Here is an 18348-nt window from a genome sequence, read left to right as displayed (position 1 = left end):
CAAGAGGATCCAGTTCAGAACCACTCATTGTACTTTTTTTCTAGTCTGATCTGTCTCCTGCAGTCCTCAGCCTTTCTTTGACTTTCCTGTCCTTGATACATTTGAAGATGACAGGCAAGCTATTTTTGTAGGATGTGCCTCAGTTTCAATTTGTCTGATGCTTGCTCATGATTAGATTCAGGGCATGAATTTTTGGCAGGAATAGCACAGAAGTGATGCTGGGTTTTTCTCGTTGCGTCCTGTCTGGTGCCTTATAATTTTGATTTGTTCGTTACTGATGTTGTTTGCTTTCATCACCTGAGTAGGATGGTTGCTGCCAAGGTTTTCCATTGTGAAGTCAATATTTACCCCCTTGTAGTAAATATCATGTGGTCAGGTACTTTGAAACTATGTGAATATCCCATTCCCATCAAACTTTCAATTTATTTATTTATTTATTAGTATAATATGGACTCAATTAGTTTATTTAATGGGCTATAATCCATTTTCTTAGTTTATTTAATGGGCTATAATACATTTTTTTCACAATTTATTGTGATACTCAAATTTTCCTCAATTTGATCAGTGGAATCCCCTTCAAGCAAACTTTTGTAGAGACCAGCCTGGCCAACAGGGCAAGACCCCCAGCTCTTTCTTTTTTTGAGACGAAATATTGCTCTGTTGCCCAGGCTGGAATGCAGTGGCACAATCTTGGCTCACTAAACCTCTGCCTTCTGGGTTCAAGCGATTCTCCTGCCTCAGCCTCCCTAGTAGCTGTGATTATAGGTGTGCACCACTATGCCCAGCTAATTTTTGTATTTTTAGTAGAGGTGGGGTTTCATCATGGGCTGGTCTCAAACTCCTGACCTCAGATGATCCACCTGCTTCAGCCTCCCAAAGTGCTGGGATTACAGGCATGAACCACCGTGCCCGGCCCCCATCAGCTCAAAACAAATAAAACAAAAAAACAACGAAAAAAGCATACTTTTGTATTCCTTTGATATTTGACATGTCTTTATCATTCAGGTGTCTCAGGTTCATCCTGAGCTTTCCCTGTTTGAGTCCTGGAATCAAACATTTCTCCAAGGAGCCTTGTTCCTTTTAGTGGAGAATGGTGTTTAGAAGCTAAGATCTTGGTATTCACTACAATTGGGGTATCTATACTTCTCCATCCTCTAGCATCCTCTGGTGGTCGAGAATCTGAAGTTCCAGGTTTTCATAGGCCCCAGTGACCTTGTCCTCAGAACGAGAAAGATCCTCTCTCCTTTGGTGTTCCCCTCAACCCCCTTAAATAAAGGACTCTATTGGTCCTGCCCAGTCAAGTTTTCATCCCTGGACCAATCGCTGTGGCTGGTGGCATGGGACACTCTTAGGAGTGGAGCTTGGGTCCCAGGCCCACCCCTGCCTGAAGAGTGGGTACTGGGTGTGTCTTGAGGAATCCAGCTTCACCTAGCTACATGGAATAGGGTGCACACAGGAAAGGTGAGGCTCTTTCACCAAAAGAAAGTGAAGAGATGGGGGGCTGACAGAACGGCTGATGCCTCTCATAACAAGTAGGTGTTTAGCTATGAATTATGATAACTGCTGAAAGAAGAGATTCAGACAATGCACGACAAGACCATATTGGCCCTTGCAGAGCCAGAGGGTGGGGGTGGCCTTTCTCAGGACTGGCAGGCAAGCCTAGGCCTGAAGGAGAGCCTTAGCGGGGCAAGGAGGTATGGCGAGCAGTGGCCCGGGTAGAGGGAACCACCATGCAAAGGCCCTGAGGGGAAATGTGCCCAGTTCTGGAAGGAAGCTGGTGTGGCTAGAGCATAGTGAGGCGGGCAAGTGGTGGGAGATAGGGCCGCAGAGGAGGGCAGGGCACAACCAACCAGGCAGGGCATTGAAGGCCTCGGCAAGGATGCTGGCTTTGTGCTCAATGAAATGCAGTGTCACTGAAGGGTTTAGGGAGGGGGTGACATGAGCTGATGTACACTTAAAAGCTAAGTGTAGGCCAGGCGTGGTGGCTCACACCTGTAATTCCAGCACTTTGGGAGGCCGAGACGAGTGGATCACAGGAGGTCAGGAGTTCGAGACTAGCCTGGCCAACATGGTGAAACCCTGTCTCTACTAAAAATACAAAACAATAGCTGGGTGTGGTAGTGGGTGCCTGTAATCCCAGCTACTTGGGAGGCTGAGGCAGGAGAATCACTTGAACCCAGAAGGTGGAGGTTGCAGTGAGCCAAGATAGTGAGCGCCATTGCACTCTAGCCTGGGCAGTAAGAGCGAGACTCCGTCTCAAAAAAAAAAAAAAAAAAAAAAAAAGAAAAAGAAAAAAAAAAAGAAAAAAAAAAAGCTCAGTGTGGCTACTAGGGTGCTGGAGTGGAGCTAGATGGGGAGGAGAGAGATGGCATGATGGCATTCTAGGTACATCACAGCTTTATCCATCTTCTCATTGAAATTGTGCCCTGCAGGAACCTTTGATGAAGTGACCTCATGCCTGGTGAAGGTGCCAGAGAAGACAGAAGGTGGCAAAAACATGGCTCTGGTATGCCTCCTGCCCAACCCCTAGCTGACTGTCCTGGGGTACTTCCGTGCTGCCTCCCCCCTCCCCCCTTCCCCCACCCAGCCCAGCAGCCTCAGCATTCCCCGTGCCTCTGCCCGGCTCTCCTTTTCTCCATAACGTTCATTGCCGTCTGATGTGCCATATGCTTTGTTTATTCATCTTCTTTCTTGTTCATCTGCCCCACAAGGACATATCCTCCATTACTTGGGCATTTTTGTCTGTTATTCACAGCTATAACTTCAGCATCTAGAACAGTGCCTGGCACATAGTAGATGCTCAACAAAATATTTTTAAACAATTGAATGAATTGTGGGAGGGGCTCTGAAAGGGGCAGAAAGTCTAGAAGTGGCCTTTTTTCAGGACAGTCAGGCCCAACCCAGGTCTGGGCCATGCAGCAGGCTCAGGAGGCCCAAGAAGACCAGTCCAGCAGGTGAGGCACACTTGCATTTGCAGGACTTGGCAAGGGCCAGTGGGGAAGACTAGACAAGCTGGTGGACGTGAGTGCGACACAGGGAGTGTGGACAAGGGTGCTTGGTGGACAGAATGTAGAGGAGGTGGGGTATCCATCCAGGCCCAGACACGCAGGAGGCAGGCCCTGCCTCCAGGCTGCTTCAGGGCCAAGCTACAGTCCCTGGGGCAGTGCAGGGTGGGGATGGGGAGAGGTGACTGGACTAAGAGGAAGCCCTGCATTTGGGGAGCATTTATCCTCATCCCATGGCGTCCTTCTAGTTGTCCACTGTGTTCCTGCCACGCTGGCCTTTTTCTGTTTCTCACACACGCCAAACTCATTCCTGCCCCAGGGCCTTTGCACGTGTTTCTGCCAGGAAAGTTCTATAAAATGAGCACAACAAAGCTGAAGTGAGGCCCATGCCAGGTGATATGTACAGCAGCTACCATGGCGCCTGCAAAAAGAAGACTTTTTATTGCTGTCACAGGGGCCAAGGGAAAACGTCCCCTTCATCCTCTGAAGGTTTGCTGAAAAAAAAAATCAACTAACAAAGGCAGATTAATTGGAGAAAATGTACATGCATTTATTAATGAGTACACGGAGAGAAGCACAGAGTGATTACCTGCCCCCAGTGAGAGCTCAGAAGCTTATATACCATTTTGAGGTTACAGAAAAATGGGGGCTTGGATCCTGGCAAAACAGGTTATAGGAGGCAGGAGAAGAGAATTTTTTTTTTTGAGGCAGGGTCTCACTCTGTCACTCGGGCTGGAGTGCAGTGATGCAGTCTTGGCTTGCTGCAGTCTCAACTTCCCAGGCTTAAGCGATCTTCCCATCTCAGCCTCCTGAGTAGCTGGGATTATAGGCATGAGCCACTGTGCCTGGCCCTGGACTATTTTTTTTTTTTTTTGATGTTTTGCCTAGAGGTGAGGTCTTATTATGTTGCTCAGGCTGGTCTTGAGCTCCTGAGCTCAAGCCATCCTCCTGCCTCAGCCTTCCAAAGTGCTGTAATTATAGCTGTGAGCCACCACACCCAGCAAGAGAAGAGGAATTCTGTTGAGGAGCAATAAGGGATTAGTAGCAAGAATTAATGGATCAGGAACAGAGATTATTTTGTGAAAGGGTCTGTTCAGATGTGGTTACATTCTTGGTCTTACAGGGAAGGGAAGGAACAACAGTTGATCTCCTTGGTAGATCTGGATCTTAGGCAGATCAAGGAACTTCAACTTCATCTCGTACTTTGGGAGACATCAGAGAGACCTGGAAGCTTATTCAATTCAGCATGTCCAAACATCATATTGTGGGGTATGGGTTTCTGAGCCTCAATATTGTCATTCAACACATTTCATTGAGCCTCTACTATGTGCTAGGCACTGTTTTAGGCACTAGGGATACAACAGTGATGTGATCTGACATTCTAGTTTGGGGAGACAGACAGGACTTCCCCCTAGTTCTCTGCATAGCTAGTTCTTTCTTGTCATTTAGGACTCAGCCCAGGTGTTAACTCCTCTGAGTGGTCTTCTCTGACCATTTGGATTAAATTAGCCATCCCTCTATCATGACTCTTACAGTTTAAGTTACCTATTGCTGTTTAACAAACCACCCCAGAATTTAGTGGTTTAAAAGTTCACTCTGGGATAGGGATGGTGGCTCACACCAGTAATCCCAGTACTTTGGGAGCCTGAGGTGGGAGGATCACTTGAGGCTGGGAGTTTGAGACCAACCTGGGCAACATCGTGAGACCCAGTGTCTACGATTTTTTTTTTTTTTTTTTTAAGTTGGAGTTTTCGCTCTTGTTGCCCAGGCTGGAGTGCAATGGTATGATCTCGGCTCACTGCAACTTCTGCCTCCTGGGTTCAAGCAATTCTCCTGTCTCAGCCTCCCAAGTAGCTGGGATTACAGGCACATGCCCCCATGCCTGGCTAATTTTTGTATTTTTAGTAGAGACAGAGTTTCGTCATATTGGTCGGGCTGGTCTTGAACTCCTGGACCTCAGGTGATCTGCCCACTTCAGCCTCCCAAATTGCTGTGATTACAGACGTGAGCCACTATGCCCAGCTACAAAAATTTACAAAGTAAAAAAAAAAAAAAAAAATTAGCTAGGCATAGTGGCCCAGTAGTCCTATGTAGTCCATGTAGTCCTAGCTACTCAGAAGGCTAAGACCAAAAAATTGCTTGAGCCCAGGAATTTGAAATTGTAGTGAGCTGTGACTGCATCACTGCATCTCAGCCTGGGTGCTGGGGGCATTAGAATTGGAGAGGCCCGATTTCTCATGATTCTGAAGTTTGACTGGGCTTAGCTAGGTGGTTCTTCTGCTCCACAGTGTAGACTGATATTACTCAGTGGGACTGGAACATTCAAGATGACCCCCTCATTTTCCAGGGCCTCTCTTCACATGATCTGTAATCATTCTATCTTCTAGCTTGGGCTTCCTTGCAGCACAGTGGCTGGGTTCCAGAGGGAAAAAGTGGAAGCTTCCAGTTTCCTTAAGGACTAGTCCAGGAACTGGCCCAGCGTCACTTCCACATTACTCTACTGGTCAAAGCAAGTTGTAAAATGAGCAAAGATTCAAGAGGAATCTGTGTTTTGGATTGGAGGAACAGAAAAGAACTTGCAGCCATTTTCAATGTGCTACACTCCCTATCAAATTAACCTGTCTTTTCTTCTTTACTATATGAAGTTAGTTTTCTTATTTCATGGTCATTGTTTATTTTCCTTCTTCTCCCTTAAGATGATGAGAACGGAGAGATTAGTTGGATATTAGTTAATGTATTCTCTCTCTCAGGTAGCAGAATGCCTCAATCTGACTTGTATGTACTGGAAGACCCATATGAAGCGTTACTAATGGTGCAATTTCAGGTTGAGGGATTGGGGCCCTTTCTGTCCCCTCCTTAGTTGACTGGAGAAGGGGGAGTACTTTGCAGTCCCTCGTATCTGGTCCTCTTCCAAATGCTGGCATTCAGGATTAACTCCTCCAATCCCTCAATATTCTCCAATCTTTACCCCACTCCAAGTTCCCCTTGTGGGAACCTCTCATTTCTCTTGCGCCAATTCTGGCTTGCCTGCAGGTGTCGGGTGGTTAACAGTGCTGTATGGGCAACCCCTGAGGACTGGGCTTGGTGGGGCTCTCACTCCGAGGTTTTGCCCTCTGCTGTCCCCTAGGTTGAGAATGTCACCACCCTTCAGAAGAGCCAGGATCCGTTGGAGGCAGAAAGAGAAAAGAAGACCATGATAAAGAAGATGATGGTGGGGGAGCCACGGGCGGGTCTGCGGCATTGGGGTGGGAGGGGGCAGAATTCCTGAGTCCACCCACTGATGAGACTGCAGGGGTGGGAGGCTGAGGTGGGAAGAGGACAGGATGAGGAGGCAGGACACTGGGAACTGAGTCTCAGCTCCACCTCGAACTGCCTTCCACCTACATGGAGGGAGCTCAGGCAAGTTCTGAGCCTCACTCTTCTCGTCTCACAGATGGGTGTGATAATACCTGTGCCATTGGCTTGTTGGGAAGACAACCCAACAACCCAATGCTTAGTCTACAGTAAAGCCTTGCACACCCAGAAGCAGTTCTTATTACTTAATACATTCTTTTCCCAGCCATTCCTCTGGTAGGCAACTTTAGACAGTTTCCTCATCATTTTGATAAATACAGCCACTCCACCAGAATGGACTGGGCAGGAATAACCACTGAAGCTGTGTACTTCACGGAGACAACCAAAAAAGTCCTTTAACTAACATTAATTGAGCATCTGCTGTGTGTAGGTGCTAGATCAAAATGAGAAGCAATTAGAAGGACATCCTTTATTTTGAGACAGGGTCATGCTCTGCCGCCCAGGCTGGAGTGCAGTGGCGCCATCATGGCTTACTGCAGCATCAACCTCCTGGGCTTACGGGATCCTCCTGCCTTAGCCTCTCGAGATTTGGGACCACAGGTGTGTGCCACCATATCCAACTAATTTTTTATCTTAAAGAAATGGACATTTGGCCAAGTGTGTGGCTCACGTCTGTCATCCCAGCACTTTGGGAGGCCGAGGAAGGCAGATCCCTTGAGGTCAGGAGTTCGAGACCAGTCTGACCAAAATGGTGAAACCCCATCTCTACTAAAAATACAAAAAAAGCTTAGCTGGGGATGGTGGCATGTGTCTGTGGTCCCAGCTACTCAGAAGGCTGAGGCGGGAGAATTGCTTGAGCTAGGGAGGCAGAGGTTGCAGTGAGCCAAGACTGTGCCACTGCACTCCAACCTGGGCAACAAAGCAAGACTTCGTCTCCAAAAAAAGAGAGAGAGTTCGAGATGAAACTGGCCAACATCATAAAACCCCATCTCTAAAAAGAAAAAGCAAAAAAAATTTAAAGGAATGCAACTGGGCGGTTTTCAAGGGCCACGCATGGTGGTTTTTGCTTTGGGCCAGTTCCATGGTTTGAATATGCCTCCTGGAGGCCAGGCATGGTGGCTCATGTCTTTAATTCTAGCATTTTGGGGGGCCAAAGCAGGAGGATGGCTTGAGCTCAGGAGTTTGAGACCAGCCTGGGCAACACAGCAAGACTCTGTCTCTACAAAAAATAAAAATACTTAGCCAAGTGTGGTGGCATGAGCTTATAGTCCCAGTTACTTGGGCAGCTGAGGCGGGAGGAGCACTTGAGGGGCTGCTGTGACCTGCTCCTTGTGAGGGGGGCAGCCTTGGCCCTGGCGGCCTGCAGTAGCCCTGTCCTCATCAGCCCTTCTGTGGCCCCCTGTCCAGAGGCAGATCCAGGAGGAGCCACTGGATTCTCTCTCAAGCTCCGTCCGCAAGCAGGCCATGGAGATCCTGACCCAGCTGAGGTGTCCATGGCCCTCTCCCTGTCCCCACAGCCCCTCTCCTCTCTTCCTCCACTTCTGCCTCCCTCTGTCTCTCCGCTGTACCCTCCGCCAACCCGCCTCCACCTTGCCCAGTCCCTGCTTCTCAGCTCAGCCCCCGTCTTTAGCTGTTGGGCCCCTTTCTCACTCCCTTTGTTTTCTGCCTCTTCTCCAGCCACACCCAGCCCACCCTGGGCGTGCGAGAGAGGTCGGAACTGGTGAACATGTGTGTGCAGAGTGTGTTCTCCCTGCCCTCCGTGCAGGCCATGCAGGAGAAGGATGAGGCCAAGGCTGAGACCATCCAGGTGAGACAGGCCTTCCCAGCAGGGCCTCAGGGCTGGCCCAAGTTCTGGGAGGAGATCTGGAGCTGCATCCTCCAGCTCATTGGTCTGTGGCCTTGGGCAATTCAACTCACTTCTGTTGGTCTGAGTAGGTACTTGATAAATGGTGAATGGATGAATCATTCAAATAAAGACACTCGGCTGGGCGTGGTGGCTCACGCCTGTAATCCCAGCACTTTGGGAGGCTGAAGTGGGTGGATCACGAGGTCAGGAGATGCAGACCATCCTGGCTAACACGGTGAATCCCCCTCTCTATTAAAAAAAAAAAAAAAAAATTAGCCGGGCATGGTGGCGGGCGCCTGTAGGCCCAGCTACTCAGGAGGCTGAGGCAGGAGAATGGCTGGAACCCAGGAGGCAGAGCCTGCAGTGAGCAGAGATCGTGCCACTGCACTCCAGCCTGGATGACAGAGTGAGACTCCATCTCAAAACAAAACAAAACAAAACAACACGCATCCTGTCCACTTCTGGGCCCTGCCCTATGGGAGGGATGTGGGCAGATGATGGCATGGCCAAGGGAAGCGGCCAGGATTGGGAGGGGCAGGGCTGAGGCCTAGGCTATAATGAAGACAGACTGGGGAACTGGGGCTGAGGCCTGGAGAAACAGAACCTCAGGAGGCTCATGCGAGCATCTTCAAACCTCTCCAGGCGTTCCTGGGAGGAGGAGTGGAGGTGACCCTCAGGGTAGGATGAGGGGTAGAGGGTCAGTGGGGAAGGTTAAGGCAAAGGGTTTCAGCCCAGGGTGCAGCACATTCATTCATCACTTCATTTAGCAAATAGTAACTCAGTACCTACTCCATGCTGAACTCAGCACAGGAACCTTACAGCCGAGGTGAGCGTGGGGGAGATGGATGGTATCAAATAAATAAATACGAATAAATGCAAAATTACACCAATCATAAATCCTGCAAGCCGGAAGTACTTGGTGCTATAAAAAGCCTGCAATGGTGGGGTGGGCGGTGGGGAGGGGAAGGCCTAGATGGGGGTCGGGGTTGTGATTGTGAAGCTGCGAGGTTAATAAAGAACTAATTAGCTGCAGAGGGTGGCAGAAGGAAGAGCATTTCAGGCAGAGAATGACAAAGTGGCAGTGTGACTGGAACCCAGAGAGTTAGGCGAGAGTTCTGGGAAGTGAGGCTGGAGAACCAGGGTCCCGAAGGTGGTGCCCTTGTAGAAGACTGGGGTGGAGCGGAGCGGGTGAATGAAAAAAGCAGGCAGCCCTTTTGTAGTACCAGATTTAGCCAGCAGAGGACAATGCTGCATAGTAATCTGCAGAGATGGGCGGGAAGGAGGAGGTAGGTAGGTGGTGAGCCAGGCTTTCTTGGTGGTTATGGCATATGCCGAAGGACCACTGGCTTCACGGTGTGTGCAGACTCAGGAAGTCTGGACAATAACAACCTAGGAGACACACTTAGGGAGCTGGCAGGAGGAGGGGAGGCAAAAAAGAGAGGGTCTTCTCAGAGTAACTCAAACCCACTGCCCAGCCTTGTGTACATGTAATGCCGGTACCCATAAGACAATTCCAGAATGGTGGTGTGGTTAAGGGATGAGAAACCTGGGCAAGGGAGAGATGACTTCCTTAAGAGGCAACTTAGAAAATCTATTTGGGTCTAGGAGAAGCAATTCAAAAAAGAATCAGAGCATTTCCCTAGAGATGATGAAAGTAAGATTGGCTCTTTCATTGATCCAGCTCTTGCAGTTCCAGAGCATTTTCCCATCCATCCTCTCATTTGCTCCTCATGACTTGAAACTTCTTGTTCTGTGATCTTGGACAAGTGTCCCTGTCCCTTCATTTGTAAAATGAGAGAAACAATTTGTGGACAAGGTGATATGGTTGTGCAAATCACCAGGTAGCCACCTGGTCCACGGTAGATTCTCAGTGTATGCTAGATCTCCGCTTCCTCCGTCTTTAAGGTAGAAAGTGTAGAGACAATAATTAGCAATTGTTGATAAGGAAACTGTAATCCATGAGGGGAAGTAATTTGCCCAACATTACACATCAAGTTAGTCTCAGAGGTGGGACCAGAAAGCAGCTCTCCTGGGTCCAAATACCCCCTTCTCCCCTGAGCCACACCAGGGGATGCCTGAGGCTGATGTCTACTCCAGAGGTGCCCTAGTGGCTTGGTCCTCCTGCTGTCCACAGACTCTTTACCATCAGACCCTGGAGGCCCTGCAGACACTGCTCAAAGCCCTCTTTATCGAGGACCCTACTCCTGCTGGGCTGAAGAGCATCTTGGAGGTGCGGAGATGGGAGGGGCAAGGAAGGGAGGGGAGGAAGGGTGGAGGGAAGAGAGAAATTGGCTCAGGAGCAGTGGAGGCCAGACCCAGGAGTGATGTGGCTTTAGGATGTCATCTTGTGTGAGTGTTCTGCCTCTCTGTCTGTCTCACAGGCCCTGTCCCAGACTCCTGCCTCTCCCCACTCTCTCCCCATCATCCCACTCTCTAAATGGCTGCCCATGGTTATAGCTGCTACCATATCTGTGCTCTTTCCATGCTTGTCCCTCATCTCTCTTCTGTCTTCATGACTCTTCACCTTTCATCTCTCTCCTCATTGACTTCCTTCTTCCCTATAGTCTGTCAGTCCTATTCTGAACTCCATCTCTCCCAAAACCCCAAGAAGAGGAGGAGGGCTGTGGTGACCTTTATGCCCTCTCTGGAAGCTTCCTGCTGATGGGTGAAGGCTGGCCTGTCCACCCAGCAGCAGGGGCTGGCATCTAACCTGTAGTTCTGAGTCTTGCTTTTGATCCCACAGGCCCTGGGGCCTTGGATGAACTCTGGGAAGGCCCATGAGCGAGCACGGGCTGTGAACAGCCATGTCTCTGTGTTGAACTACATGCTTCTGACTCTGCCTTTCTTTGTGAGTGGCCCCTGGGAGGGGTAGAGACTCTTAGGGAGAATCTTCCCACTTCTGAAGGAGCCTGTGCCTCTGTTCAGGGATTCCCAGGTGGCTCTTGCCATCTTCAGAGGGCCCTGTTTTCTGGGCTAGACTATCCTCCTGTGTTCGCCATTTAATGTATAGCATTGTTGAATCTATAACACACAATCCCTAAGATTGCAATACAAACAGATGCCCTTGGGGTTCCCGGCGCTGGGGCTTCTGCTGGGGAGACTCATCCTTCGCATTGGGGATCCTGATGAGGAGATTGGCCGGGAGGCTCTGGACGGCATCATCATCCTCTACACTCTCCTGGAGCTCCAAAAACGTAAGCCTTATTGCTTCTGAAGGAAGTCTTCTGAGTTGTTGCTCAGTCTGGATTCAACAAGGAATCAGCTGGAGCCTTGGCATTAAGACACTGGTGGGAGATGGGGGAAACCAGCACAGGGTCAGATGGGGACTTTGGAAACTGGTGTGAAGCCCAAGACCCCATAGAACAAGGGGGCAAAGACTACAAACAAAACTATTTTGATTTAAGCAGTCTTGCTTTTTCTCACCCTTCCAAGCTTAGTTTGTGACTATCATTTTCATATTCCCTTAATACTAGGTATACCTAAGGATAATTCCCCTAACACCTTGTTTTCCTGTCTGTTTTCCCCACTAGAGACTATAATCTTATGAGGGAAGGGCAGGGCTGTGTCTTGGTTAGCCCTGTATTCCCCAGAGCCATCTTTGGGCTTGACACATGGTGGGTGCTCAGTGAATATCTATTGAATAAATGAACAAAGAACAGCTTCTGTCTTAGAATCCAGAGCAGCTAAAGCTTGTAGTTGAGAACTTTCCTTGATTCAGCTTCAGGGAGCAGTTAGTGATGTGGTATGGGCTGATACAGGTATCCAGAGGCACTGTATCTAGAGGTGCAAAGTATCAGCAGTATCAGCTGTCACTTGCCTCCTTCCTTTGTCCATCACCCTAGCTCTGCCCTAAACCAGGGAACCTTGGTATGTGGTTTAAATTCTCCTGGCTCTGAGGGTAGAGTGACCTGTGCATAAGAGCTGCGTCTGTCCCTGCTTAGTGGTATGACCCCAGGCAAGCGCTTTGCATAGGCCTAGATTTCCTCATCTGTGAAAAGGGTGCACTCGGATATAGTTCATAACTCATGCTTTTTTTTTTTGACAGAGTCTAGCTCTGTTACTTAGGCTGGAGTGCAGTGGCACAATCTTGGCTCACTGCAATCTCTGCCTCCTGGGTTCAAATGATTCTCCTGCCTCAGCCTCTCTAGTAGCTGGGATTACAGGCACACATCACCACACCCAGCTAATTTTTGTAGTTTTAGTAGAGACAGGATTTCACCATGCCAGGCCAGTCTTGAACTCCTGACCTCAAGTGACCTGTCTTCCTCGGCCTCCCGAAGTGCTGGAATTATAGGTGGGAGCCACCGCACCTAGCCTAAATTCATGCTTTTTGAAAGATTAAGTGAGATCTTTTGTAAGAGCATATGTAAAGGTACTAGCTCCATGCCACATATTATAGGCACTTGTCATATAGTTCGCCTTTTCCTGTCCCTTCAGGCTTTTGGGCTTTATCTGGTATCCTCACTCTTCTCGATCTCTAGCATTTGGGACAAAGATTTGGTCCCTGGGAGATTTACCCTGTTGACCAGGAGCCACTCACATCTCTGGAGGGTGGGTGAAGGTGGTATACGCCATGTTAATAACCGGCTTTAGGGGAAGGAATAGGAGCCTCTGTGAGTCTATTCTGGCTCGGGAGGCTGCCTTTTTTTTTTTTTTTTTTTTTTTTTTTTTTGAGACAGAGTCTTGTTCTGTTGCCCAGGCTAGAGTGCGGTGGCATGATCTCACTGCAGCCTCAATCTTTCAGGCTCAAGCAATCTTCCCACCTCAGCCTCCTGAGTAACTGGGACTACAGGAGCCCGCTATCGTGCTTGGCTACATTTTTTTTGTATTTTTGGTAGAGATGGGGTTTCGCCATGTTGCCCAGGCTGGTCTCGAACTTCTGGGCTCAAGTGATCCGCTTGCCTTGACCTCTCAAAGCACTGGGATTACAAGCATGCAACACCGCACCCTGCCAAGGCAGCTCATTTGAAAAAGAAAGAAAGACAGAGAAATAAGTAGGAATTATAGACCCAATTAGGGTTGCCAGATTTAGCAAATAAAAAATACAGGATACCCAGTAAAATTTGAATTTCAGGTAAACAATGGATAATTTTTAGTATATTTGAGACGTAATTTCACTAAAAATGATTTGTTTATCTGAAATTCAAATTTAACTTGTTATCCTATATTTTATTTGGCAACCCTAGGCCAAACTTATACTCTTAGATTTTATTTATTTTTTTCTTTTTTTAGCAGGCAAGAACCATACTCTTATATTTGTTTGTTTATTTATTTATTTATTTATTTTTTGAGATAGAGTCTTGCTCTGTTATCCAGGCTGGAGTGCAGTGGCTCAATCATGGCTCATTGCAGCCTCAACCTCTCGGGCTCAGGTGATCCTCCCACCTCAGCCTCCAGAGTAGCTGGGACTATAGGCACACGCCACTACACCCAGCTTATTTATTTATTATTATTATTTTTTGAGATGGAGTCTTGCTTTGTTGCCCAGGTTGGAGTGCAGTGGCACGATCTTGGCTCACTGCAACCTCCGCCTCCCAGGTTCAAGCGATTCTCCTGCCTCAGCCTCCTAAGTAGCTGGGACTACAGGTGCCTGCCACCATGCGCAGCTAATTTTTGTGTTTTTTAGTAGGGTTGGGGTTTTTGCCATTTTGGCTAGGCTGGTCTCGAACTCCTGATCTCAAGTAATCTGCCTGCTTCAGCCTCCCAAAATGCTGGGATTACAGGTGTGAGCCACTGCGCCTGGCCCAGCTAATTTAATCTTTCTTTTCTTTCTTTCTTTTCTTTCTTTCTTTCTTTCTTTCTTTCTTTCTTTCTTTCTTTCTTTCTTTCTTTCTTTCTTTCTTTCTTTCTTTCTTTCTTTCTGTCTCTCTCTTTCTTTCTTTCTATCTATCTCTTTCTTTCTTTCTTTCTTTCTTTCTTTCTTTCTTTCTTTCTTTCTTTCTCTCTCTCTCTCTCTCTCTCTCTCTTTTTCTTTCTTTTTCAGAGTCTCGCTCTGTCGCCCAGCCGGGAGTACAGTGGTGCAATCTCAGCTCACTGCAACCTCCACCTCCCGGGTTCAAGAGATTCTCCTGCCTCAGCCTCCTAAGTAACTGGGATTACAGGCATGCACTTCCATGCCTGGTTTATATATATACATATATATATGTGTGTGTGTGTGTGTGTGTATATATATATATATATTTTTTTTGAGATGGAGTCTTGCTCAGTTGCCCAGGCTGGAGTGCAGTGGCGCTATCTCAGCTCACTGCAAGCTCCGCCTCCCGGGTTCACACCATTCTCCTGCCTCTGCCTCCTGAAGAACTGAGACTACAGGTGCCCGCCACCATGCCTGGCTAATTTTTTGTATTTTTTTGGTAGAGATGACGTTTCACCATGTTAGCCAGGATGTATCGATCTCCTGACCTTGTGATCCACCCGCCTTGGCCTCCCAAAGTGCTGGGATTACAGGCATGAGCCACTGTGCCCAGCCAATTTTTATATTTTTAGTAGAGATGGGGTTTCACCATGTTGGTCAGGTTGGTCTTGAACTCCTGACTTCATGATCTGTCTGCCTCGGCTTCCCAAAGTGTTGGGATTACAGGCATGAGCCACTATGCCCAGCCGCTAATTTATTTTTTGTAGAGACAGGGTTTCTCCATGTTGCCCAGGCTGGTCTGGAACTTCTGGGTGCAAGTGAACCATCTGTCTTAGCCTCCAGAGTGCTGGGATTACAGGCCGGGTGCGGTGGCTCATGCCTGTATTTCCAGCACTTTGCGAGGCCGAGGCGAGTGGATCAGCTGAGGTCAGGAGTTCAAGACCAGCCTGGTCAACAAGGTGATACCCTGTCTCTACTAAAAATACAAAAATAAGCCAGGTGTGATGGCGCACACCTGTAGTCCCCACTACTTTGGAGGCTGAGGCAGGAGAATTGCTTGAACCCGGGAGGCAGAGGTTGCAGTGAGCCAAGATCACACCACTGTACTCCAGCTTGGGCGACAGAGTGAGGCCGTGTCTCAAAACAAACAAACAAAAAACAAAACAAAACAAAAAACCAAAAAAGCAACAACAAAAAACCAAAACCAAAAACAAGCAAACAAACAAAAAACCCCCGAAGTGCTGGGACTATAGGCATGAGCCACTGCACACGGCCACTCTCAGGATCTAATCTCAATGAGCGAAGTGGTCTGTCCAGGTCCCCTGACTGTAGGAAGCAGCACGGCTGGGATTTGAACCTGAGTCTGCCTGACTCCAGGTCTTAAGCTCCTCTCCTTTACAAACAGCACACACACTTGGTCCATGTGATCACTCTGCCTCAGTGGCACTTTCTTGTGCCCAAGTCCTGTATTTCTTGAGGGGATCCAAGCTGGGCTGCAATAAGGGCTCAGGAAGCGCACCTGAAATGTGTTCCCTTCAACTGAAAATATGAAGCCGCTATGTGCCGGGTACTATCATAGGATATGGGGACACAGGAGTGGGGAAAAGAGATTAAATAATCCTTCTTTGGTGAGAATACCTTCTTGTCAGGAGATAGACAGTGAACAAAATAAACAAGGAAAACATATAGCAAGTCAGATGATGATAAAAACTAAAGAAAAGTAGATAAGGATTGGTACTACCAGGGGTAGGGGATTGCAATTTAAAAGAGGTATTGCCGCACGTCCACCAGAATGGCATAAATGAAACAGACAGACAATGACATGTGCTGCCAAGAGGTGGAGCAATGGGAACTCTCGTGCGCTGCTGGTGGGGTACGGTTGATTTCCCATCGTAGAAAACTGTTTGTCAATATCTCCTGTAGCTGAATCTATGCTTAGACTACGACCCAGCAATCCACTCCTAGGTATCCAAGTAACAAATGTGTAGATATACTCACCAAAAGACACACTAGAATGTTCTTAGCAGCACGACGCTTAGTAGCTGGCAATAACCCAAATGTCCATCAAAAATAGAACTGATAACTAATCATAGTCTTTCATACTGTGGGAAATTATACAGCACTGAGAATGAATGAAAGAACTAATGCTGGTGCAACTGTGTGGATGAATCTTATCCGTATAACGTTGAGTGGAAGGAGACAGACATCAAGAATAACACGTGTCCGTTTATATCAAGTTCAAAAGCAAAGACATCTCTCTAGGGGTTGAGAAATTAGAATAGTATTTAGCCAGGGTGAGGAAGAGGGCTAATGATCAAAAGGAGTGCACAAGAGGGGCTTCTGGGGTGCTGATCAGGTTCTGCTTCTTGACCTGGGGGCGGCTACAATGGTGTGTTCACTATGTGAAAATGTATCAAGCTGGTTCCTTATGATGTAGGGACTTCCTACATGTATGTTTAACAAAACTAGGGAGATCTGGCCTCACTGAAAAGGTTCTCTTCTTGCAGGAGCCAGAGATAAGGAAGAGACCAACAAGAAGGAGCTATATGAGAGCAACAAGCATTTCCTGGGGCCCTACAACCCCGTGAGCCCGTGCCAGAACATCCTGCGGGTGATCGCGGTGACTGCCTGGTGCCCATCCAGCAGCAGAGGGTGGGGGGTGAGGAGGGGCAGCACCACCTGGCCCCAAAGCCTTCTTCCCTTCCAGCTTTCCAGGCTTTGTAGGACGCCTTCCCAGCCACCCACATCTGTCCTGAGTGCCCTCCTCCTCCGGTCTGTGCCACAATGCATGGACTTCCTTCTCCCTTACGCATGTCACCCTGTGCTGGGTGCAGGGACGTGTTGCTCCTACATTTGTAGCTCCTTCCCTAAAGATTCAACAATTATCTGTTAACTGAATATTCCTGGCCCTCCCTGCTGACCTCTGCATGTGGGTGTCAGGCAGTGTTTGTGCCTCTGTGCACAAAGCTCGAAGCTCAAAGCTTGGTCTACCCATCAGTGTCATGAACTCAGCACCTTTGTTTCAGGAATTTGGAGACTTCCTGGGACCCCAGCAGATAAAGGACCTGTTGCTGGCTGCCCTGGAAGGGTTGAAAGGCAGCTCAGAGGCTCCAGGGAAGGACTCCAGGGAGATGATGCAGCTGGCCTCGGAGGTCATGCTCAGCTCGGTGCTAGAGTGGTACCGCCACAGGGCACTGGAGGTGGTAAGGCCTCCTGGGGGCAGGGACTGAGCTGTCACTGGGGCTTGGGAGCCCCCTGTCATGGCCTGCTCATCATTGGCCTACCTGACAGTGGGCAGGGTGGGGAATACCTGAGCCCCCTAAGCTATGGGGCAGGGAAGGGGTGCTGGTGGCTGAGTTCTAGGTGCTCCCACCTTGAAGATTTTCTCTTACCAGCCCTGAAGGAGCTCAACTGACTTGGTGGTGGGTGGAGGTGGGTTTGGCGGTGGAAGAGGGTGTAGGGAAGCATAGTAAAGAGAAACTAGCTCACTCCCAGGGAGGGGCAGGCGCTCTGCTTGCCTCTTCCTCTCTCTCTCCTTTGGGCCTTCTCCCCTGTCTTCTAGTCTGTCACCCCCTTCCCTCTCCTCCCACCTTCCTGCTGCCCCCGTGCTTCCCTTGGCTTCTCCATTGGGCTGTCCCCCTGCTCATGGCTGCCCCGGCTGTGCCCCAGATCCCAGAAATCATGCAGGGCATCTACATGCAGCTGAGCCACATCCAGGAGCCTCGGGCCCGCCAGGTGGCCCTGCTGCCCGTCTCCCTCCTGGCCAGCTCCTTCATGACCGAGGTGGTGGTGGCCCTGCTCATGTGCCCCCTCCCACTGAACAGGTACCAAGTGAAGGGGTTCCCAGCCACTGCATCTTACAGGGTTCAAGCAGCCCCCACCCCAGGTTGGGGACCCCCTTCTGCCCAGATAAGCCCCTCGCCCTCCAAGATGGCCCCTCTTCTGTGATCTGGGGTGTTTATGACAACCATTAAGTACTTCCTGAGCACTGCTGCTGTCAGTATCAAGCATTACAATAGTCTCTCATTCTCACAACATCCCATTCTGCAGATGAGGAAACTGAGGCTTAGGGAAGTTTTTTGCCCTAGGTACTTACTGAGCAAGCAATAGAACAGAGGACCTAAACTCAGGTCTAACTAACTACCAGCCCAGAACTCTTTAACAATGCCATTGAAAGGAGGTCTGAGTGCCTGTCCTGGCTCTGCGTCCAGTTGCCATTTGGGTCTTGGGTAGCCCACTTGTCCTGTCTTTCCTCCATATGCAAAAGAAGGAAATGATCCCTGCAATCCCAGGTGGGTGATCATGACAGAGTAATGCAGTCAGCCGTGTTGAGAGCCTGCTCGGGCCTG

The 18348-nt window shown here is 48.9% G+C and overlaps 1 protein-coding gene across 7 annotated transcripts in view; it reads left to right on the top strand.

Annotated features, from left to right (window-relative positions):
* Window positions 1-18348, top strand: part of MROH7 (maestro heat like repeat family member 7) — a 62034-nt gene that overhangs the window by 14721 nt on the left and 28965 nt on the right. For 4 of the 7 annotated variants that reach the window (XM_007978640.3, XM_007978639.3, XM_007978636.3 and 1 more), the window contains exons 3-12: window positions 2433-2506; window positions 6133-6216; window positions 7707-7786; window positions 7977-8106; window positions 10280-10375; window positions 10889-10993; window positions 11204-11339; window positions 16507-16658; window positions 17026-17202; window positions 17669-17823. In XM_007978640.3, the coding sequence (XP_007976831.2) occupies window positions 2433-2506; window positions 6133-6216; window positions 7707-7786; window positions 7977-8106; window positions 10280-10375; window positions 10889-10993; window positions 11204-11339; window positions 16507-16658; window positions 17026-17202; window positions 17669-17823 (1189 nt within the window). Of the gene's footprint in view, window positions 1-2432; window positions 2507-6132; window positions 6217-7706; window positions 7787-7976; window positions 8107-10279; window positions 10376-10888; window positions 10994-11203; window positions 11340-16506; window positions 16659-17025; window positions 17203-17668; window positions 17824-18348 lie in introns of those variants that run through there. The other 3 variants (XM_007978635.3, XM_007978633.3, XM_007978641.3) reach the window with 3 other exon arrangements.

The sequence above is a fragment of the Chlorocebus sabaeus genome, chromosome 20, assembly GCF_047675955.1.
Source record: "Chlorocebus sabaeus isolate Y175 chromosome 20, mChlSab1.0.hap1, whole genome shotgun sequence".
Taxonomy (NCBI): Eukaryota; Metazoa; Chordata; class Mammalia; order Primates; family Cercopithecidae; genus Chlorocebus; species Chlorocebus sabaeus.
This window is presented reverse-complemented; position numbering and strand designations above follow the sequence as displayed.